Source organism: Oryza sativa, chromosome 9 (assembly GCF_034140825.1).
Source record: "Oryza sativa Japonica Group chromosome 9, ASM3414082v1".
NCBI classification, from domain to species: Eukaryota; Viridiplantae; Streptophyta; class Magnoliopsida; order Poales; family Poaceae; genus Oryza; species Oryza sativa.
Window position 1 is genome coordinate 15,839,091 of NC_089043.1, and position 24,025 is coordinate 15,863,115.

Below are 24,025 nucleotides of genomic sequence, written 5' to 3' on the forward strand. Positions count from 1 at the left end.
TGCACAACAAATCTCCTGATATGTTCAGAGGGCATCTAGCGTTCCCATGAAATCAACAGAACCACCATCAGCTAAAATCTAGTGTTTGGATTTCTTGTAGGTAGCACAATAACGATCTATCAACACCTCCTTCAAGGATTCATTCATTTTATTCCAAAAAAAAGCTCGAGTCCATGCGGTTCTTTTTTCAAGGAAAACAACACGAGATTGTGCAGCCCTTGCAGTTTTCGTCAATGATGTAGTGTCTTCACAAACCTCTCGTTGATGGAATCAATCACTTTTGATGTTGCATACTGCATAAAATTGCTTCATCTTGCACAACATTGATGTTGTGTTATTGTGTACAATATTTTTCTCATTTTTTTTTCAATAAATGTTTCAATGGTTGGATTGTTTCCCCCGTTGAGAGCTCTAACCATCCCATCGACCACATAAACTCAAGCCAACAAGCATTGCTCTACCTGTTTCAAGACTAGCTCAAACTCTGTCCTGACTCTGTTGCTTTAATGCTGAACCTTTTTGTAACACATTCCTTCTAAGGAAAAAGAAAAACAAAATGCATGTGACATTGAAACAACCAAAGAATAGTCCAAATCACAAAGGAGCAGAGGATGCTCCTACATTTGCATAAGGAAATAACATTTACAAGAACAATGGAATGCACAAATTAACTCCCCATTTATCACTATATCGATTAGTTTAAGCACAGGAAGAAGATAACAAATACCAAATGTACACTTAGGAAAAAAACAGAAACAAACTTAATCCATCGCAATGCACGCATGAGCATACATATATAGCTTAACATTACATAATTTATCACAAGACCATTGTACTGTTGTGGTGCGATCCATATAGGCTTCATGCACAATTATTTAGTAACCATGAACGATGCACCATGGGCAGGTACAGGTACAGCTTGATCTTCATCTTGCCGATGGACCGGATGTGGGCAGCATAGCCACCTCATCCGTTGGGTTCTCCTTGAGGCCCCTTTCCTCACGGGCTTCCTCCAATGTTAGACTGTCCTTCAGCTGTGCAACCACAGCTGCCATCGATGGCCTCCGAGCTGCTACAGGTTCCGTGCACAGCAAAGCGATTTCTACCACCTTCCACATGGAGCTAACGTCATAGTCACTACCAAGACGCTGATCGGCAATGGAGCTGATGTCCCCTGAATCAACCTTTTGTTTCACACGCTGAATGATGTGACCATGACCTTGTAATATCGGAAGCTCACCAGTGACTACCTCTAGAAGAACAACACCAAAGCTATAGACATCACTATTCTCGGTGATCCAGCCAGTATGGTAGTACCTTGGAAAAATACATTGCAATAATTTTATTTTCTTTTGAATATATGCAAAACAAGTAAACAATGATATGATAAGGATATAGAAGCACATACTCGGGGTCAATGTAACCCATTGATCCAGCTACAGTGGCTGACATGTGAGACTGTGAATCACTAATATAAGTTTTAGAAAGTCCAAAATCTGCTATTTTAGCTCGTAAGTTTTGACCCAAGAGAATGTTACTAGTCTTCACATCCCGGTGAATTATTGACTTGTTGCAACCTTTGTGTAGATAATCCAGTCCTACATATATCACATGTCCAAAAAAAAAATATAGCGATAAGAGTTCTTGAGTTCTAAGACATTTACTTAAGATTAATCTATGAGTAAATTTCGTAAAACTACATATACTAAATCCAAATTATTGCAGAAGTTTAAGACTTTGTATCAGCGAACTACATATGGTGATAACTCATATATGCACAAAAATCTAGAGTCTCTGATACAAACTCTTAAATATACAGTTTTGTGATTATTTGGATAAATTATTTTGTAGTTTTGTGTAATTTACTGAATCTATTTATATGCATTCTTGTATTTGTATATATAGCAGTATATGTACCTTGTGCAGCATCCAGCAAAACTCGCACACGCATTGCCCAATTCAGGTTTTCACCAACACCACTTTTACCTTCATATGTGTGGAATTCATAGAGACCATTAGAATAACGTTAACACAAACCAAAACCTTCACTAGGTTTTCAGAAAATATATGCAGTTATATCATACTCTTATATTGAATTTAATCACAATTAGCCTTTGACAAATAGAAACTAGCAAGTATTAACAACAAATCAGATATATGCAAGTATGATTACGCTGTTTTATTTTCCTTTTTTTGGAGGCAAACTAAGATTAAAGTGTTACTTTGTGTTGCATTTGTTTTACACGGAAGAGAGAGTCATGTAGATAACCCAACAAATTATTTTTACTTCAGATATTTGTATTTCTACAAATCGATCAACATGTGATTTTGAAATAGTCACACATGCATCATGTCAATTCTTAGGCTCAAACTTTCAACCGAACTAACTTTGCAATATACAAACCTCTCAGATGATCAAACAGATTGCCTCTAGACATGTATTCGTAAACCAATGCTAAATGAGCCTTCTCTGAGCAGTAACCAACCAATGAAACTAGATTCTTGTGATGCACCTTTGTCAAGCTCTGAACCTATATAATGAGATAAAAATGTGTAAATCTCTGAAGCTGCGAACAATGCTACTGTATGACTCACAAGTTTGCAATCACATGTATTATGTTGAAATTTGTATTCTAAAGTTGATACCTCAGCTAAAAACCCATTAAGTCCACTTGACGATGTTCCAGAAAGCATCTTGACAGCGACCTCAGTATTGTCTTCTAAACGACCATGGTACACGCGTCCAGACCCTCCTTCTCCAATTATCAGTTGGAAGTTATCAGTAATCTTCTCCAGGTCCTCATAGGTGAATTGACGATTCTCATTTTCTTGTAGATGATCCCAATGATATTTTTCATTTCTTGAAGCATTTGTGTGTTCTAGAACTCTGGGAGGATTGTATGCGAAAACTTATTCGCACAAAAACCAGTTATATAAAAGAAATAGCCAATGAAGTAAAACTCTCGCAATCAATTAATATATTTCCTTAAAGGTTATAGAAGAGCATACTTACAGTTGGACTTTCTTTTAACTCTCCATATCATATATGAAGTACCAAGTATAGCCACTACCATCACCGGAGCTGCTATTGAGATAGCTAATATAGTTGCTCTGCTTCTTGAAGAAGACGGACTTGTTTTATTGCACACATCTTGATCAGAATTGTAACTGAAAGTATATAAAACCATGAGTTTAGGGTTTGCTTTGGTGTAGAAAGCAAGTACATTAATGGTCAGATATCTAATGATCACAGAAGGAGAATCTCTTTCTAAACTTCAGATAATATTAATTGGGAGAACAATATCAACAAGAGTATCCAGACCTGAAAATGAACGACCCTGCATTTAGTTTGCATAAGGAGTCTGGAATTGTTCCATCCAGTTGGTTGCCTGTCAAATTTCTGTGAAATTAACATGAAATTGAGAGATTAAGTAATGTTTTGATTTGTTGACAATCTAGCTACAAGAAAAAAAAATCTATACATTTAAAGAATAAAAAAGCAGGGGAAACTTGGTAGAGAATCAGTTATCTACCAACTTAAATATGTTTTAGTAACATCCACCAACTTATATTGTTGTAAGGCAAATTCTTAAATAGTTGCACAATCGAAGTGGGAAAACCAAATATTAATACAACAAATTATCTAAAAGTTCAAGCTTTCTTCTCTTCCTTGAAAATTAGTTAGCAGGAACCACACCGACTGGTTGAGGAAGGGTGCCGATGGTCAATCTTGTCTATGGGTGTAAGTCACCCACTTCCAAGCTGCTAAGCCAATTTTAATTGCTTCATCAATTTGGAACGTTCAACCCTAAAGCTGGCAACATGGCATCAAACACAACTTTTGTTATTGTTCTTGATCCCTTCTCCTCCAGCTCCCCTAACCAGTCTAACTTTTCGTCCAGATTTTGAGAATCTGTAATCGTAGAATTCAAAAAATAAACTAAAAGCTAATTCTCTGTTTCATATTATAAGCCGTTTGACTTTTTTCCTAATCAAACTTGGTTTAGTTTGATGAAATTTAGAGAAAAATTAACAACATCTAAAATATGCAATTAGTTTCATTAAATCTAACGTTGAATATAGTTTGATAATATGTTTGTTTAGTGTTGAAAATACTACTATATTTTTTTATAAATTTAGTTAAACTTGAAGAAATTTGACTAGAAAAAAAATCAAACGACTTATAATATAAAACGGATGAAGTAGAAATTGAGAAATACTATTTTTCAGATTTTCAGAAGCTGGCTACCAACTAGTACCTTCTTAGATTCTTAGACTCTCCAAAGAAGCCCAAGAAATACTATTCTCATGTCTACCCAGTACTCGGCTCTACACACAAATCCTCAATTCTAAATCTACGTACCTCCTCCTTTCACTTTCTTCACCTCTCCTTTCGACACCATATCATCCTTCTTTACCTTGCCTACTGCTGGTGATAACAACAAGAGGTCGATGACCAGATCAATTGTGAGTCAATGGTATATTAATACTACACATGATTTCTTCTCATGTGTAGCTTTGCTTCATCCTCTTCCTTATGCAAACAACTTCAGTAGAGACATTTCACAATGACTATCATCTGCATGGTCAGGTTCATGCTCTGCTTTCGAGCATGCTTCGGTTGAGTATATTGGTACGGTGATACAGTACCGTGATATGGGATTTCCTTTAAAATAGTATATATGTCTTTAGGATGAGTATATACTCCTCACCGTCTCAAAATATAAGGGATTTTGAATGGATATGACGTATCTTAGTGCTATGAATTTGGACAGGGACGCGTCATCTACCCAAAATCCTTCATATTTTGAGATGGAAGGAGTATATAATATCTATATATTTCCGAGAGAAAAAGTATATTTCAAAGTATCATAGTAGCATTGTGATACATCCTCCGTATCATAGCCGCCTTTTTTTTAGAACTTTTTTTTTAAAACGCCTTATACATTGCAACTAATAAAACACCACCCGTTTTGTTGTCACCTCTAATTTCCCAATTTTGAGGGATTAAGTCAATTTTAATTTCATTCATTAATTGTTCTCTGCACAGATTAGCAAGCTGAAAAGACCATTGTGCCCCTGTCCCTCGAATACAAGGATCATAGAATCTTCGATCCACCCTCTCCCTTTCTCATGTTCGTTTCTCTGGTTCTCTCTCTATTCTCATTGATCGACTAGGAGGAGGGCCAGGATAGCTACTGTGCTGGGGGAGAAGCCGCAGCACGCCACCAGGGAGAAGGATCAGGAGGGTCGGCCGTCACCAGGCTCGGCCAAGCAGGTGGCTAGCCGGCCCTCCTACAGTCCGCCCCTCTAACCTAACGCCTAAACGTGCTGGTTGAATGTGAAAAAACCCAACTTAATCTACTTTCGCTTAGGCGTATTGGGTGTATGTGTAACAACCTAACTCATCTAAACTCTTCCTTGAAAGCATGCTCACCCTATTGTATAGCTAGAAATTTAACATAAACATGGTGAGTTAAATGGTCATAGTTTAATTTAGAAATAAACTAATAACTTAAGATCAATAAAATCCAATATATTCTGAAATAAATAAAAGCTAAATATCGAACCATTGATTTACGCATGTACATGTGAACTATTATTTTCAACCATTAGATTATATTAGATTAGATCAGATTAAAGTAGTTAATAGCTCTCCTAATATCATGCGTATTTGCAAAAGAGAAAAATAAATATATAACAATTGATTTACACATGTACAGGTGAACTATTATTTTCAACCACTAGATTAGATTAGATCATATCAGATTAAAGTAATTAATCCCTCTCTCCTAATCTCATGCGTATTTGCAAGAGAGAAAAATAAATACATACTATTCATCCGGAGAAAATATATGTATGTATATATGCATGTACAGGAGACTATTATTTGAAAAAAAATGTGTATGTACGTAAAAAAAAACTATTGACCACGTCTTCCTAATCCTTAAATTAGAAATGTACAAGAATTAGAAAGTTTGTACATGATCAGTCTATCCCTCTGCTGTGGCTCCTTTCTCTCCAGTTGTTTTTCTAGCTAGGGTATTTATAATACAATAAAAAATATTACATCATATCCTATGTTAACTATATTTTAATAAAAAAAAGAGACCGTATATTTCTTCTGACATAAAACTAATGCTGAAACAATCAGATTTCATAGTATAATTAGGAGATCACTAAGGTTACGACCAAACAAAATGCAACATAATTTATTAATATGACGTTGTAAACTTAAAGAAAATTAACTTGGCTAAAAATAAAAAAACAGTAATTAAATTTTGGAAAAAATAATAATTAAAAATTACACTCCAGTGTAATATAAAATACGCCCTAATTATAGTGCAGTTACGCTATAGCTATAAATGTAAATATTAGTATAGTGTAATTACAATGTAAAAACATTGAAGATTCTACTAATTATGACCCCTCTCTCTCTCTGCACTTTGCCAGTCGCGTGAATGCCTAGCATCTGACATTTCTACTCATCGTGTGCTGGTAGTAGTAGAGGGTGGAGTAGTAGCAATAGCTAAGCTAAGAATCTCTCCACATTCTACCACATATAGCACGAATCTCGATACTAAAAAGTAAATTTCACTTTAAGGCACCTTTTTATTACTGATATTTCGCTTTTTACCACCCTTTAACCAATATTTTTACTTTGCACCAGGTTTTTTTTTTTTACCACTGTGATACTTTGGGCCACCTCAACTCTTCTATCCATCTACATCATATATTAAAAATATTGTCTTACATATAACTGTGACAGTTAATTGATCATTACAATCCGATAGACCCGAGATCGTCGATATGCACCCCATCCAAAATAAAACATTCGTAATAAAATATGGCCCAAAGTGAAATTCGCGACGTATATATATCAATTCGGATTAAAAAGTTAACATGGAACAATATTCTAGCCATTTTTATGTCTTTATTACCCAAATAATCTTCACAATTACTCCATTCTTTTTAATTACTGATAGTGGATATTATATTCATTTACAACCCACTTTTTTCTGTAGAAAATTTATAAATATGTTAACTATCTTTTGAATAAAAAACTATTACATGGAACCACATTCTATCAATCTTCATGTTATTATAATAGTCTTAATAATCAGCACAAACAAACTTGATAACATATATTGATCCATCATATATTACCCCATGAACATGCATAGCTGAATCAGATCAATAATAATAAAAAAATATCAACTCTGCTTATTTTCAGAAGAGAAAATTGTATCTGTACAGCTAAAATTTAGTGGACCAATTAACCAACTAGATTCTATAAATGAACTCAAAACTAAAAAAAGAATATCACTTTCATCTTATCTATATGTGCCATTTCCTGAAGGGCGCCAAGCATGCATAACATATCATGCTCTGCTACTGTACGGATGGTGGGGCTATTTTACTGAGTAAAGGTGACCCCAGTGAGAGGCTACTATTCACAATAATGTTTAACTAGCCTACTTACTGATGCAATTCTTTAGTTGATAATGAATTAAGCGTTAAAATTGTGCTCGCATCAGAGAAGAAAGTCTTGGTGGCTACAGTTGGCTTCAACCATTAGTGGGGCATTTATATCTAGTTTTAATGGTTTTATTCCATGAATTGGTAGGAGCAATACTTCAAAATATTTATACATATATTTAAACACCAGTGAGACATGAACAATTTCGTATGAAGTAGAGATGATCTTTTTGTTGTATTAATGACATATTAAGTTTGTTTTCTTGTATGGATGTAATTCCATCTATTAAAAGGCACATAACTAATAATACAACGATAATAAATAATGGTGACAGACGAGTTTACCTATATTCGGGACAAAGTTATTTCTGTTTGAATATGAAAGATACTATTGTCATTTGGTATATCAAAATTTATGGTCTAGATATTTATGTTTTATATAATTATAAGGTAATCTATGGTTCTTATAATTAATAAATAAGCGGTTCTTATAATTAACATGGTGAAGTATGATTTCTTTTAACAATGTTTTATAAATAGGTTGCCAGCGCATCTATGCGGGCTTCCTCCCTAGTTAATTTAAAGGTTGTATGCTTAATAAAAACATGTGATCATTTGGCCTAATTTATCTAAGCTATCAACCGTACTGCAACACATGCATGGGAGCCATCTCGGACTAAGATATACTTTCCGTTTCAAATTATTTATCATTTTATCTTTGTGGTAAATAAAACATGTATATCTTTCACAATTAATTTCTAGTAATTCGTATAGTTTAACAACTTATGAAGTACTCCCTCCATCCCAAAATAACTCAACCTAGCATGGGATATGACCCATCCTAGCCCAATGAATCTGGACATAGGGGATATGTCACATCCCATCCTACGTTGAATTATTTTGGCACAAAGGGAGTATATATTAAGAAAGTATTTTTCACAAGGTGAATCTAAAAATATAAATCTTATTATGTTAAACTATATGAATATTTTGAAATTGATGGTAAAATATACACATGTTTGATTTAGGATAAAACTAGAGCAAGAAGTAATTTAAACCAAAGCTAGTATCAGTTTAGTTTTGTTTGATATGCCCTTTAAAGAAATTAAATCTTATGCTTGGTGAAGGTTTCATATTGTAGTATAGTTATTAGCTTTTATGGTCTTACTTAATCTACATATTGGACTACCTTAATAAGCTTCAACTCCATGAAACTTGCACAATAAGCCTATACTAATGTAAAGTTGAAGTCGTGTGGCGCGCGCGTGTGTGCGCGCGTGCGCGTGCGTGTGTGTGTGTGTGAGAGAGAGAGAGAGAGAGAGAATAAGCTATGGATATGTTCTGAAGTTTGAGTTTGTCATGATTGATGTCATATGGAAATTCCAGATATAATAAGTAACAAAAGGTAAAGGAATTTCATAAAGACTTACAAATTCTCGAGTGCTGTGAGAAGTGTGAAGTTATTAGATATCACCCCATGCAAGTTGCTGTTGGAAAGATCGCTGGACAACAATTTCAAGTAACCCAACATAAGACGAAGGTAACGATAGTATATGGAAGATCTTGTGAATGATACTTACAGAGATATTATCCTTGGAATATTATCACTTGTGTTCCTGCATATCACACCATCCCATGCAAATTGGGATGGGGAACATGGATCACCCATCCAATTCTTCTTTATCCCGTATTCAAATTTAATAGCCATGATGACATCAACTAGCATATTTACATAAAGACAAGTTTCAACAAAAATTAGAAATCGCACATAACACAAAATTTAAATGAAAAATTCACAAGCCTCTCCTGAAACATTCCAAACGTATCAAAAAAGTAAACACTTAATTAGGAATTTCGAAGGCAATGCAAATAGTATCAATCTATGCTTTCTCCACCTCCACCCCACCCCCACCCAATTTGGCAATGCAAATAGTATTGATCTCAATGATACTAAATTGATTTAAGACTCGTCAATGAATGGGTACATTGTGTCCTTCAAATGAATGCACTAATTTATCCTCTTTTATGTCATCTTTTTTTACACCTTTCTTCTTTGTTGCGTAATGTCATCAGTCTACTCCTAGAGTGTCAAATGGATCAATGGGTCTCCTGGCCACCAATTTAGTAGGCCTTCATTGAATACATGTATTTTTATATAGCCTTGTAATGCTGAACTTCACAAGTTGAATTCTGTGTAGGCTATTACATAGTCACTCCTGAGTCCTGATCCTAAATACCCATTGAAATAACACTCTAAAATTTGAAAAACTAGAAGAAAAGAACAAACCTATGAAAATCACACTAATTCAGCCTAAGGCTTGAGAAAATTTTGGCTCCGCCTCTGCACATACATATATAATTCACACATACATATTTAATTCATAAATTTTGAGTGGATTGTATGTTCGTTATAGGATATCTAGTAAAATATGTACTATATGTGCACACACACTTGTTGTAAGAATAATCATTGATGGAGTGGTGTACTAGTATTGGAGTCGTGAGTACATCCTTTGGTTATGTACATATTTAGTCTTGCAGAGACAAAAAGATATATTTATGTTATCTTTATATATATATATATATATATATATATATATATATATATATATATATATATATATATATATATATATATATATATATATATATATATATATATATATATATATATATATATATATATATATATATATATATATATATATATATATATATATATATATATATAAAACACAACTCTGGGCAGCAAATTAGGGCACTTTTTTAGATTGGTTACTACCATTCTTAAAAAAATAAAAATAAACATAAAACATAACTAAGTATATTTACGGTCGATGCATGTTAATTCTTTGATATATATAGTATGAGAAGTAGGATACATACTTTGTATGTGGTGGGTGAAAGGGTTCCTTACAATCTTTGGAAAACGTTGTGGGAGTGCTATGTGCAATGAGAGTGTAGATTTCGTAAGCATTGAGCATCGGGGGCAGCAAGGACTTGGCGGTGGCCACAAGAGTGATGTTGAACTTTCCATTTGTGGAGCTGTACCAAACTACGCTGTAAACGTAATCAGCGGCCAGGTACAGTGGGGTGTACAGGAGAGGGCTGTCGTTGTTGAAGTAGACATTGAACTGCCGGATCTTGCTGTCCTGGAAATCAGCGAAGTGCAGGAACACCATGAACTCAATGAATAATCTATCTTCCCACGTGACGTTGAGCATGGTGCCATTCCCGACCACTGTGACAGCCTTCTGAAGGATTGCCGAGGGAACTCCGAACAAGCTGGACTCCTCCTGAATGTCTGACGTGGTCGACAGATTCGCCCACATTGGGTTAGTGGGCGTCGTCCACCAGTACCGATCATGTTGATCATCAGGAAACCTAGGTGAATGGAATGAACAATTTTAAATTCATAGGCCTACATATGTTTTTGACTAAACTATAAAACACTACAAATATAAGATGGCATATTATAAAACTGTATATTTAGTATTAAATTTGTTATGAAATACATGTTTAAGTGGAGTATTACCAAACAGTAAATTTAGTAATGAAGTTATCATAAAACAACTTGTTTTATATATAGTTCGGATTCCTAGAACAATATAGTTCGGATTCCTAGCACTATTGGTCTGTCTGAGTTGCAAAAGCTATAATTTCGTGATAAAATTAACATTAAATATTTAATATGCCTTTCTTTTTGCTAATTTCATAAACTTTAATCCTTGAGCAACGATAGTTTCTTGATAATTTTAGTGCTAAATTTTTTTATACGTCCCATAAAACCTGTAGTTTTATGATAGTAGTCAAAGTGTATGTAGTTTTATAAAGTTTGCTTGAAAAAGTGGCGAAAATATTAGTTGACTGATGAATAATAGCAAAAATAGAAACTAATTTTCAATGGGTATTAATGTCAAAACTAGGAAGCATATATACTTATACAGTTCTCTCTGCATATAAAAATATAAGACGTATTTTTGAAAAGTCAAACTTTATGGATTTTGGCCAACAATTAATTTAAGTACAAGTATATATATAGTATATCAAAGTTTTATTAATATCTTTGTATTGCAAAGTGCTTTCATAATTGTTGGTTCCATAGATATTAATTAATAATGCATTTTATGAACAGTCAATGATCAAATTAGTTTGGTCCTAGAGATTATTTTCCAAATGAAATACACACTAAGTTCTTATACAGAGGCACTGAGGCAGCATATAAGTTCGATTTATGGAAAGGCCAGGCCACGTGATGGACGATAATCACGTTGAAGGATTGACATAGCGGACGTGCTAATTAAGCGATCCAATAGATCAACTATGGAAATCATCAGGATTAGAATTAAAAATTACAGATTATATATGGGAAAACTTACCGTAATGCCAGCTCAAAGGATTAGAACAAAAGATAGATTACAGGAGCATTTTTTGTAAGGGATTGATATGTCTTCCTTAGCTGTGAATCGTACTGCTTTCGACCACTAGAAAAATATCCAACAGCTTACATTTATCTTTTTCTTAAGGATAAAATAAAAAAATAATATTATAACTTCAAAATACGAATTAATATACTTTGGTGTGGATTCTTGCCAACATAAAATAAATAAATATAGTCTACTCCCTTTGGCCAAAAATACATATAAACACTTTCTCCCACCCAGCTACACCTCATTTAATCTTCACCCGATGTTACTTTCGACCACTCTCCCACCTCTAGTTAGATGAGGTGTACTATATTATTTTCCCTATGTCCTTAATCTCTCTAAAAAAATCCACAAGTGCTTATATTTGTGGATGTACCTTTTGTAAAATCAAAGGTATTTTTGATTATTATTTTGTGATAAACAATTGGGCATTGGAGATTATTGGTTTGTTATTTGGAATTTATTCACGAAGTGGTTTTGGAGATGATTGGATTTCACAGGTGAATCTACAGGAAACTGCTGTAATTTTATGTGACCGGTCAGACCGGTGGTATATGCGCGGTCAGACCGGCGCAGCCCGCGGTCTGACCAGCCGACTCTGTGTCGCTTTCGCTTTCGGTTGTTTATTTGGATATCCGTGATTATTTCATGATTATGACTTCTAGATGGATACTATACGTATGTAATACTGTTGTTTGCTACTAATGAGTCAAGTTGAAGATAGCTTGGTCTCGAAATATGGTTTCTTTGTTTATTTCATGTGTAGGTGACTCGATGCCTCGGGAGAGTATTTGCGGTGATGGACCGGGAGTCGGCTTGGGGATAAGACGACGTCCGTGGTGGTCCGAGATCATGCGGGATACTTAGGCTAGAGTTGATGCACGTGGTTGATGGAGATTCCATATAGCATACGATGGAGTTATTGTGTGCGTATGGGATGCAGAGTCAAATTTGGAAGGAGTCCAAATTTGGTACGATTGGTTATGTAAAGTTTCTTTCTTGTACTAGAGGGTTTCCTAAGGTGTTTAGGACTCCTAGTATGAGTTTGGTTCGTGGCTTTAGGCTGCCTACCTCGGGTATAAATAGAGGGGGAGCGTGAGGCTTCCCGGTATCGCTTTTGAGAGCAATTGAGTTGAGTTTTGAGTTAGGGTTTTGAATTTAGTCGAAATTTTTATAAGGAGTGTTGTTGGTGCACTTTGTAAACACAGAGAGAAGTAATAAAGTCTTCATCCACTTTAAGAGTTCTTCGATTTGTGTTTCACCGGGTTTCGGCGGTCTAACCGGCGATATACCAGTGGTCAGACCAGCGGCAAGCGGCGGTCAGACTGGCGGCATACGGGCGGTCCAACCGACGGCGGCGACAGGCGCGGCAGGCGACATCGGCGGTCAGACCGGGTGATCTATACCGGTCAGACCGGCTGCATCCACACGGTCAGACCGGCAGATCAATCTCGGTCAGACCGATCTCCGTCGAATTCGAGGGTAACTTTTATTTCCTTTAAAAGTTTTCCGTTTTTGGTTTTACCAACCATTCACCCCCTCTGGTTGGCTTAGTTATTGCTATTCGATCCTACAAGTGGTATCAGAGTCTTGTGTTCTTCTTTGGATTTTTATCGATCTAGAGTTCTTGCCATGGCTACTCCTGTTAGGTTTTCAGCTAAGCCTCATGTTTTCGATGGAACAGATTTTTCTCATTGGTGTAGTAGGATGCAATCTTATATTATGGCTGAAGATTATGAGATTTGGAGAAAAGTTTCTCATCCTTATGTGATTCCTGAAGCTATTAATACTGCTGCTGAAAAAACTGCTTTTGAACAAAACTGCAAAGCTCGCAACTTTCTTTTGAGTGGTATTTCTCGTTCAGATTATGATCGTGTTGCACACCTTCAAACTGCTCATGATATTTGGAATGCTTTGAGTAACTTTCATCAAGGAACAAATAACATAAAAGAACTTCGTCGTGATATTTTCAAAAAGGGGTACTTTAAATTTAAGATGAAACGTGGAGAAGCTTTGGATGACTATCTCTCTAGGTTTAATAAAATTTTGAGTGATCTTAGATCTGTTGATTCTTCTTATAATGCTAATTATCCACAATCTGATATTTCTCGTCACTTTTTGAATGGTCTTGACATATCTATTTGGGAGTCTGTTAACATGTCTACTTTGACTTTGGATTCACTTTACACAAAATTGAAAACACATGAGATGAATGTTCTTTCTCGAATAGCTGATTCTAAGTCGAGTGCTTTGGTTTCTTCTTCTTCTTCTTTGGATGTTGATGCTTCTTCATCTAAGCCTTCTTTTCTTGCTGTTTAATATGCCACATCTGATGATCAACTCAAACAAATTGAGGAGGAGGATTTGGCTTTGGTTGCTAACAGAATTGCTAGAGTTATGAATAATGCCAGGAATAGGAAAAGAGGTGGTCCAAATCGTTGCTTTGAATGTGGTTCAATTGATCATCTACGTTCGCATTGTCCTAAGCTTGGGAGAGGCAAAAGAGAAGACAAAGATGGTGAGAAGACCAACAACAATAACAAGCCGAAAGGCACATCTCAAGCGAGGAAGTTTAAGGAGAATCTTAGGAGGGCCTTTGATCAAGTCTAAGCCGCATTTGAGCCATCAAGTGATGTAGATGGTGAGAGTGGAGATGATGATAAGGGAAAGAACATCTCCGGTGTTTGCTTCATGGCGCGTGGTAAATCGGATATAGAGTATGAAGATCATGAGGTAAGTGCTTTTGAAGAAGCTATTAATATTTTAAGTGCAAAAAATATGAAGTGTGAGAAGATGTATAGAAAACAGGAATTTGTCATTGAGTCTCTTAAATCTGAAATTGATAGATTAAAATCTCTTATTCCTAATGATGATGATTGCTCAAATTGTGAGGTTTTAATGAATGAGATTTCAAAAATTAGAGATGTTAATGCTGCATATGATTTGAAAAATAAATCTTCTCTTGCTTGTAGTTTTGCAATGCATACACGCACTTTGGATGAGTTGTTTTTAACTAAAAAGTTGTTGCAAAAATATCAAATTGCTCTTCATGCTAGTTTGATGTTTAACATGATTTGGATTGCTCAACATGTAATTTGAATAAGATAAAACTAAAAGATGCTTTAGGTCGTGTTGAGTACATGGAAGATGTGAAAAATAATGAAGTGCTTTCTTGCCCCAAATGTCGTAAAAGAAAGGTGTCATGGTAGATTGTGAAAATTGTGCTAATTTGGAAAAAGAGGTTTCTTATTTGAAAAATTCTTTGCAAAGATTTTCTGATGGTAAAAAGAACCTCAACATAATTTTAGCTCAATCTAAGGTTAGCACACATAACCGTGGTTTAGGTTTTAATCCTTATGCTCATAATTCTAGACATCATCCTGTTGTGTTAGGTGTTGGTGCTAGAATTGGTGAGATTTTGGTTAAACCTTATGCTAATAAAACTGTGTTTAAATCTGCTGGTATCATGTCTACCTTGAATGCATCTTCTTCAAAATGAAATGTTGTGCATGCAAAACCTCCTGTTGTTGCTTGTGTTGCTAAGTCTTCTAATGCTACCAATGTGTCTAAACATCATGAAAAATATACTTGTTCTTTTTGTGGCAAAGATGGACATATTGTTGGTTTTTGTTTCAGATTAGCTCATAAACAGAAAAAGGAGAGAGAGATTGCTTTTGCAAAATCAAAGTGGCAAAAATCTGGTTTTCCCTCAAGGAAACTGGTTAGACCGCAGTGGGTCCCGCGGTCAGAACAGCGACCGGCCAGACTGCTGCTGAGCGGCGGTCAGACCGAGCACCGGTCAGACCGGCGGTACAGAAGCGGTCAGACTGGCCACTGTACCTCGGTCAGACCGGTCTCGGAGAAATTTTTCTAAAAATTCTCAAATTGATTTTGCACGTGGATATATGCCTATTGGATCTTCTGGTCGTGTGTCTCAGTACTGGATTCCTAAATTTTTATTATCATCTAACCCCAGTACTGAGGCTTCGACTTCTGCTTGTGTATAGGCTTTGGTGGCAAGGAAGGAGAACGTGTGGATCGTGGATTCCGGTTGTTCGCGGCACATGACCAGTGATAAAAATTGGTTCTCCTCCCTCAAAAAGGCATCCAAGTCTGAATCGATTATCTTTGGTGATGCTTCTACAAGTGCTGTTCTCGCTACAGGTTTGGTAAGGTAAATGAAAAATTTGAATTGAAGAATGTAGCTTTGGTTGAGGACTTAAAGTACAATTTGCTTTCGGTTTCACAAATTATTGATGAAAATTTTGAGGTTCACTTTAAGAACAATTTTGATTCTTGTGGTGATTCTGTGTTGAATATTTCTCGCTATGAAAGAGTGTTTAAAGCTGATTTTGAAAATCCTGTTGCACCTGTGACAACATGTTTGGTTGCTAAGTTTGATAAAGATGTGATGTTTTGGCATCGTAGACTTGGACATGTTGGTTTTGATCATCTCACTAGGTTAAGTGGTTTGGATCTTGTTCATGGTTTGTCTAAACATAAGAAAGATCTTGATTTGGTTTGTACAACGTGTCGTCATGCTAAGATGGTTTCTACTTCACATGCTCCTATTGTTTCTGTGATGACGGATGCACCGGGACAGCTATTACACATGGACACTGTTGATCCAGCTAGAGTGCAATCCGTTGGAGGAAAGTGGTATGTGTTGGTTATTGTTGACGATTTTTCTAGATATTCTTGGGTTTTCTTTATGGCAACTAAGGATGAAGTTTTTCAACACTTTCGTGGTTTGTTTCTTCAATTGAATCTTGAATTTTCTGGTTCTTTGAAAAGAATTCAAAGATAATGGTGGTGAGTTTAAAAATGCTTCTTTTGAACAATTTTGCAATGAAAGAGGTCTTGAGCGTGAATTTTCTTCTCCTCGTGTTCCTCAACAAAACGGTGTTGTTGAAAGGAAAAACCGTGTTTTGGTTGAGATGGCTAGAACGATGTTGGATGAATATAAAACTCCTAGAAATTTTGGGCTGAGGCTATTAACACTGCGTGTTACATTTCAAATCGAGTTTTCTTGAGATCAAAACTTGGAAAAACTTCTTATGAACTTCGATTTGGTCATCAACCCAAAGTTTCACATTTGCGTGTTTTTGGTTGCAAGTGCTTTGTCTTGAAATCTGGAAATTTGGATAAGTTTGAGGCACGTTCTACCAATGGATTGTTTCTTGGTTACCCCGCACATACTCGTGGCTATCGTGTACTTATTTTGGAGACTTACAAAATTGTTGAGACTTGTGAAGTTTCTTTTGATGAGGCTAGTCCAGTTACTAGACCCGATATTGCAGGTACACTGTCACAGGTTCAAGGGGAGGATGGTCGTATTTTTGAAGACGAGGGCGATTACGACAACGACGATGACGAGGTCGGCTCGGCCGGTCAGACTGGGCGCCAGGCCGGTCAGACCGCCGGCTCACCTCCGGTCAAACCGGCTCAGGACGTGCAGTCAGACCGGCCAGGTTCGTCGGGTTTGGGTACTGTTGATGCTGATCGAGATGGTTCTCCAGATATTACTACTTCGACGAGTACTAATACAGAATGTGGATCAACTTCAGAAGTTGCTGCTCCTTTGCATATTCAACGATGACATCCACCGGAACAAATTATTGGTAATATAGGTGAGCGGATTACAAGGTTTAAGGTAACGACTCATGATGTTTGTGGAAATTCTGCATTTGTTGCTTCTTTTGAACCCAAAGATGTGTCACATGCATTAACTGATGAATCGTGGATTAACGCCATGCATGAAGAACTTGAAAATTTTGAGAGAAATAAAGTTTGGACTTTAGTTGAACCATCTTCTGGACATAATATTATTGGAACCAAGTGGGTTTTCAAAAATAAACAAAATGAGGATGGTTTGATTGTGAGAAATAAAGCTAGACTTGTTGCTCAAGGTTTTACTCAGGTAGAGGGTTTGGATTTTAATGAAACTTTTGCTCCTGTTGCTAGAATTGAGGCAATTAGACTTTTGTTGGCTTTTACTGCTTCAAAAGGTTTTAAATTGTATCAAATGGATGTTAAAAGTGCTTTTTTAAATGGTTTTATACAGGAGGAAGTTTATGTCAAACAACCACCAGGTTTTGAAAATCCTGATTTTCCCAACCATGTTTTTAAATTGTCTAAAGTTTTGTATGGTTTGAAAGAAGCTCCTAGGGCATGGTATGATAGGCTTAAGAACTTTTTGCTTGCGAAAGGTTTTACAATGGGAAAGGTTGACAAAACGCTTTTTGTTCTTAAGCATGGTGATAATCAACTGTTCGTTTAGATTTATATGGATGATATCATCTTTGGTTGTTCAACTCACGCTTTGGTTGTAGAGTTTGCTGAGACTATGCGCAGGGAATTTGAGATGAGCATGATGGGTGAGTTATTGTACTTTTTGGGATTGCAAATTAAGTAAACACCTCAAGGTACTTTTGTGCATCAAACGAAGTATACGAAGGATCTTTTGAGACGGTTCAAGATGGAGAATTGCAAGCCAATTTCAACACCAATTGGTTCTACAGCTGTGTTGTATCCTGATGAAGATGGTGAAGCTATTGATCAAAAGGAGTATAGAAGTATGATTGGATCTTTGTTGTATCTAACTGCTTCTAGGCCAGACATACAATTTGCTGTGTTTTTGTGTGCATGCTTTCAAGCTTCTCCTCGTGCTTCACATCGTCAAGCGGTCAAGCGAATAATGAGGTATTTGAATCATACACTTGAGTTTGGAATTTGGTATTCTACTTCATCTTCTATATGCTTAAGTGGATATTCTAATGCTGATTTTGGTGGTTGTAGAATTGATAGAAAAAGTACTAGTGGAACTTGTCATTTTCTTAGTACATCATTAATTGCATGGTCTTCTAGGAAACAATCTAGTGTTGCTCAATCAACTGCTGAATCTGAATATGTTGCTGCTGCTAGTTGTTGTTCACAGATTCTTTGGCTTTTATCTACTTTGAAAGATTATGGTCTTACTTTTGAGAAAGTACCTCTCTTTTGTGATAATACAAGTGTTATTAATATTGCTAAGAATCCTATTCAACACTCATGCACAAAGCACATTGATATTCGTTTTCACTTTCTGAGGGATCATGTTGAGAAGGGAGATGTGGAATTGCAGTTTTTGGACACAAAGTTGCAACTTGCTGATATTTTCACTAAACCTTTGGATTCTAATCGCTTTGCTTTTCTTCGTGGTGAATTGGGCGTAATTCATCTTTTTGGCATGGTTTGAGGGGGAGTTTGTACCTCAAGGTTTTATCAAGCAAAAATATGACAATGAGAAAAATTGAGAAAAGAGAGCTTTGTTTATGCATATGGTATTTTCTTATGCATGCTAGCAATATTTTGAAGGTTTATTTGTCTCTAGCATAGCTTGTATGTATTCTAGTCTTTTCATGAGATTTAGATTTTGCTTTTAAGTGAGATGATGCATGACACTTAAATTCTATACTTGAATTAAGCAAATATGCAATGTTGATGCTAGCATATGGTTTGATTTATAAATGCTCTACATATATGCTTTATTGACTTGTTATTCCTCAAATAACTTTAATTGCTCATTGTGAAAAGAGAATAAAAATATGAAAAAAATGAATATCGAATCCTTGGAAACAGTCTTGACGACAAGTACGTATTCGATGTGAGCAAAATAATGGGTGCCGAATCCGTGGAAACAGTCTTGACGATAGGGACGTACCCGGAATAAAAAGAAAAAAATATTAGCAAAAAGGCTCAAGAAAAGAAAATTTTCAAAAATTCTCTTTATTGTTTTGTGCTAAAGGTTATTTGAAAAAGAGTGATAAATGCAATAGGCATATGTGTTTAGTGTTTATTCTTCAACCTATGTGCTTGTTAAGATGTTACCTTATAAATCATATGAAATCATGAATTTTGATTGTTGATTCAAACTTTATTGTAAAATCATTGGATCATGGTTATACTTTAATGCATGCTTGTTATATTATAGATGGGTTCATCTTCTTTTTATTGCAACACATGACTTGATATGCTATATGTATGCTAAGCTCTTGAACATTGATGAACATAATTCCTATGCTTGATGAAATCATTGTCAAAAGGAGGAGAAGCAAGGTAAAATTTTTGGATTTTTGGGAGAAGCAAGGTGAATTTCTTGGAGAAGCGAATGAGTTGTTGAGAAGAGCATGTTTTTGGTTCAATTGGGAATTTCTTTCTTTTACAAAGAGGGCGAAGTTTTCTTTTGGATTTTTGAGCACGATGTGTACGTTTGTACGAAGTATGCTTTTTACCACTTTTGTTTTTATTTTTCCAAACACCAAAACATTTTTGATGGGTTTGCCAATGTGTTCATCAAGGGGGAGATTGTAAAATCAAACGTGTTTTTGATTATTATTCTGTGTTGAACAATTGGGCATTGGAGATTATTGGTTTTGTTATTTCGAATTTATTCACGAAGTGGTTTTGGAGATGATTGGATTTCACAGGTGAATCTACAGGAAACTGCTGTCATTTTATGTGACCGGTTAGACCGGGCTCTGGTAACCGGTCAGACCGGTGGTATATGCGCGGTCAGACCGGCGCAGCCCGTGGTCTGACCGGCCGACTCTGTGTCGCTTTCGGTTTCGGTTGTTTATTTAGATATCCGTAATTATTTCATGATTATGACTTCTAGATGAATACTATACGTATGTAATACTGTTGTTTGCTACTAATGAGTCAAGTTGGAGATAGCTTGGTCTCGGAATATGGTTTCTTTGTTTATTTCATGTGTAGGTGACTCGATGCCTCGGGAGAGTTTTTGCGGTGATGGACCGGGAGTCGGCTTAGGGATAAGACGACGTCCGTGGTGGTCAGAGATCATGCGGGATACTTAGGCTAGAGTTGATGCACGTGGTTGATGGAGATTCCATATGGCATACGATGGAGTTATTATGTGCGTATGGGATGCAGAGTCAAATTTGAAAGGAGTCCAAATTTGGTACGATTGGTTATGTAAAGTTTCTTTTTTGTACTAGAGGGTTTCCTAAGGTGTTTAGGACTCCTAGTATGAGTTTGGTTCGTGGCTTTAGGCTGCCTACCTCGGGTATAAATAGAGGGGGAGCGTGAGGCTTCCCAGTATCGCTTTTGAGAGCAATTGAGTTGAGTTTTGAGTTAGGGTTTCGAGTTTAGTCGAAAGTTTTGTAAGGAGTGCTGTTGGTGCACTTTTTAAACACATAGAGAAGTAATAAAGTCGTCATCCACTTTAAGAGTTCTTCGATTTGTGTTTCACCGGGTTTCGGCGGTCTAACCGGCGATATACCGGCGGTCAGACCGGCGACAAGCGGTGGTCAGACCGGCGGCATACGGGCGGTCCGACCGGCGGCGGCGATAGGCGCGGTAGGCGACATCGGCGGTCAGGCCGGGTGATCTATACCGGTCAGACCGGCGGCATCCACACAGTCAGACCGACAGATCAATCTCGGTCAAACCGATCTTCGTCGAATTCGAGGGTAACTTTTATTTCCGCTAAAAGTTTTCGGTTTTTGGGTATACCAACCATTCACCCCCCTCTGGTTGGCTTAGTTATTGCTATTCGATCCTACACCTTTTTGTTAGTGATTGATTTTTTCTTATCCGTAAAACACTTTTTAACTACTGCATCCGTCCTTTGGATTTAAATTACATGTGCATGGCGCCTCTTTGTGCCCAAAAAAGGGATAGAGAGAGAAAGGGGAATGGAAGGAAGGACATCCTCAATGTTTGTTTGTGGTGTAGTGTAACGTTGAGGCACACCCCATGAATGAGGCAGACCCCATGAATAGTAGATCATTGTTTTTTTACATTAATAGTAGATTATTGTTAACCCTAAAGCAATATCCACAATGCTATAGTTTGGACTTAGCCACAAGATGGCCCACATAAAATGAAAAAAAATGTTTTAGGTCTTGTCCATAAAGTGAATTAGAGAAAAAAAATACTTTTTTTTTACTTGTGGTAGACTTTATAGGGCCCCTTTGAATCGCAGGAATGAGAAAACATAGGAATAGGAAAAACGCAGGATTTTGATAGGAATGTAAGTGTAAAAACAGAGGATTGCAAAACACAGGAAAAATACAGGAATGGTCGTTTGATTGAACCGCAGGAAAAACGCAGGAATTAGAGGAGAGATAAAGACTCAAAGGAAAGTTTCCAAGATGTTTTACCTCATGTTAGAATTCCTCCAAAACTTGCATGGCATTAGGCAATCCATAGGAATTTCAATAGATTACATAAAATCCATTCCTTTGATTCAAAGGGCTATATAGGAAAAATTCCTATAGGAAAGAAATCCTCTAAAATTCCTATAAATTTCCTTTGAATCAAAGGGGGCCTAAGCATAGGGTGCATCCTAAGCTAATGTCACTTTATACAGTGTATATCGCTCCCTTTACAAGTACAATTAAAACAAGGTTATCTTTTTTCACACATTGTGGTTGTCCGAAGAAGAAGAAATCCTCGTGAATAACATGTGTGTCAGCCAACATATTTTTTAACTTTTTTTTATTATGTGCCACGCAGGAAAAAGAATTACTCTTGACTGGGTTGGGAGGTTTCTTGTCCTGTCTGAGAAGTTGTGGGGGGTAAAAATAAAGGGAGAAAATGGATATCTCGTATCATAATTTCAGACGTAATCGAACGGGATGATAGTTTAGGGGTAATTCAAACTCTACACTAGAGTTAAAATTAATTAGTTGTTGTTTATACATATATAATTCTGAACAGAGAATTATTTAAATTGAAGCACAACATAAGTGACATGATTAGCAAATAGTAATTAATAATTAATAAAAAATATATGTACTGCCATTGAAGACCATACCGAGTAATAGAGCTGTCTGTTTGCCCCATCCTGCACCGAATAGACATGCGCATGGACTGGTTGGCCATGACGGCCGGGTAGAGCTCGTTGCCAAGCGGCCTCAGCTCAATCGCCGATGCGTATGGCGTTCCCTGGTCGGTGTTCACGAGGCACACCGGCGCCCAGCTCGCCCACGCCATGAACAACGCCTCGTACACCTCGGTACTGTCGTCTTGCACGGTGTCCCAGTAGTTCGCCCCGAGGTGCAGGGCAAACTGCGGCAACGTCGGCCACAACAAGCTGATCATCTGGCTGTTCCTAGATATCATCACCCGGACAATGTACTTGTCCCCGTAGACGGTGGGGAGAGCATAGCAGTTCCTCTCCCCTGTGGGGAAGCTCCTGATCGTCTGGTAGAAACGCTGGTAGGTACTGTCGGCCGAGATCCGGTGGTTCTTCCCGGTGTCAACGTACGGGTCGTCGGAGACGTAGACGATGCCAGTGTCAGTGTCCTTGTAGCCGCTGTAGTTGGCCTCTAGGCCACAGTCAATGCTCAAGAAACCTGCATTTTATACATTATGCATAAAGAAAATGTTGATGGACACAAAAGAAATGAGAATCATCGACTATAATAACTAATAAACCATCTATTGATATGATGAACCGTTATTATGGAGTATTAATTTTATATTACCTTCATTTCCAAAATATTATATCTAGATTTATTTATAAAAGTAAATTGTTTTTATTGAGGGAGTACACATAAACTAGTTTGCATTAATCATGCTAGTAGCTCGGATGAACCTGCTGGCAGCTGGCCGACGGCAGGAGACGCGGCGGCTAACACGATTGCAGCGAGGAAAAGGAAGAGTGCCATTGTTTAGCAGCCGAAATTAACTAGCTAGCACGCGACCGAGAAATTAGTGCGCTAATTAGCTCCTTATTATATATCCGGGGTTTAAGATGTCGTAGAGAGCAAGTTAACTTGGAGTTGACCGACTTGTTAATTAGCGAGTGTACGTACGTGGCATTATTGCTCTCACTTGTTTTCATTCTCTCTCTTATGGAAATACGTTGACTGACTTGGTCATCTTCAGCGCCCGTGACACAGTCTGACCTTTACCTATCAGTTCCACTACTGGAGAAATCATCTTTGATCAGTCGACCCAAATTCATAATAGTTTCGGTCCCATTAAAAACCGGGACTAAATGGACTATATGATATTTAGTTCCGGTTAGAAACACCAACCGGGACTAAAGATGATCTTTAGTCCCGGTTCACCTCGTGTCAGAGGCTGTTAGGTACCAGAGATCTTTA

The 24,025-nt window shown here is 36.8% G+C and overlaps 1 protein-coding gene across 1 annotated transcript; it reads right to left on the reverse strand.

Moving 5' to 3' along the window:
- Positions 1 to 656: 656 nt before the first annotated feature.
- LOC4346837 (probable LRR receptor-like serine/threonine-protein kinase At1g51810) lies at positions 657 to 23,652 on the reverse strand. The gene is made up of 12 exons (XM_015755410.3): positions 23,512 to 23,652; positions 22,729 to 23,269; positions 10,397 to 10,863; positions 9,060 to 9,198; positions 8,910 to 8,981; positions 3,323 to 3,400; positions 3,014 to 3,168; positions 2,647 to 2,909; positions 2,405 to 2,531; positions 1,918 to 1,986; positions 1,409 to 1,598; positions 657 to 1,317 (listed from the first exon to the last, which is right to left on the reverse strand). The coding sequence occupies exons 1-12, from the start codon at positions 23,582 to 23,584 to the stop codon at positions 927 to 929; spliced, it is 2,565 nt and encodes an 854-aa protein (XP_015610896.1). The 5' UTR covers positions 23,585 to 23,652; the 3' UTR covers positions 657 to 926.
- Positions 23,653 to 24,025: the final 373 nt, after the last annotated feature.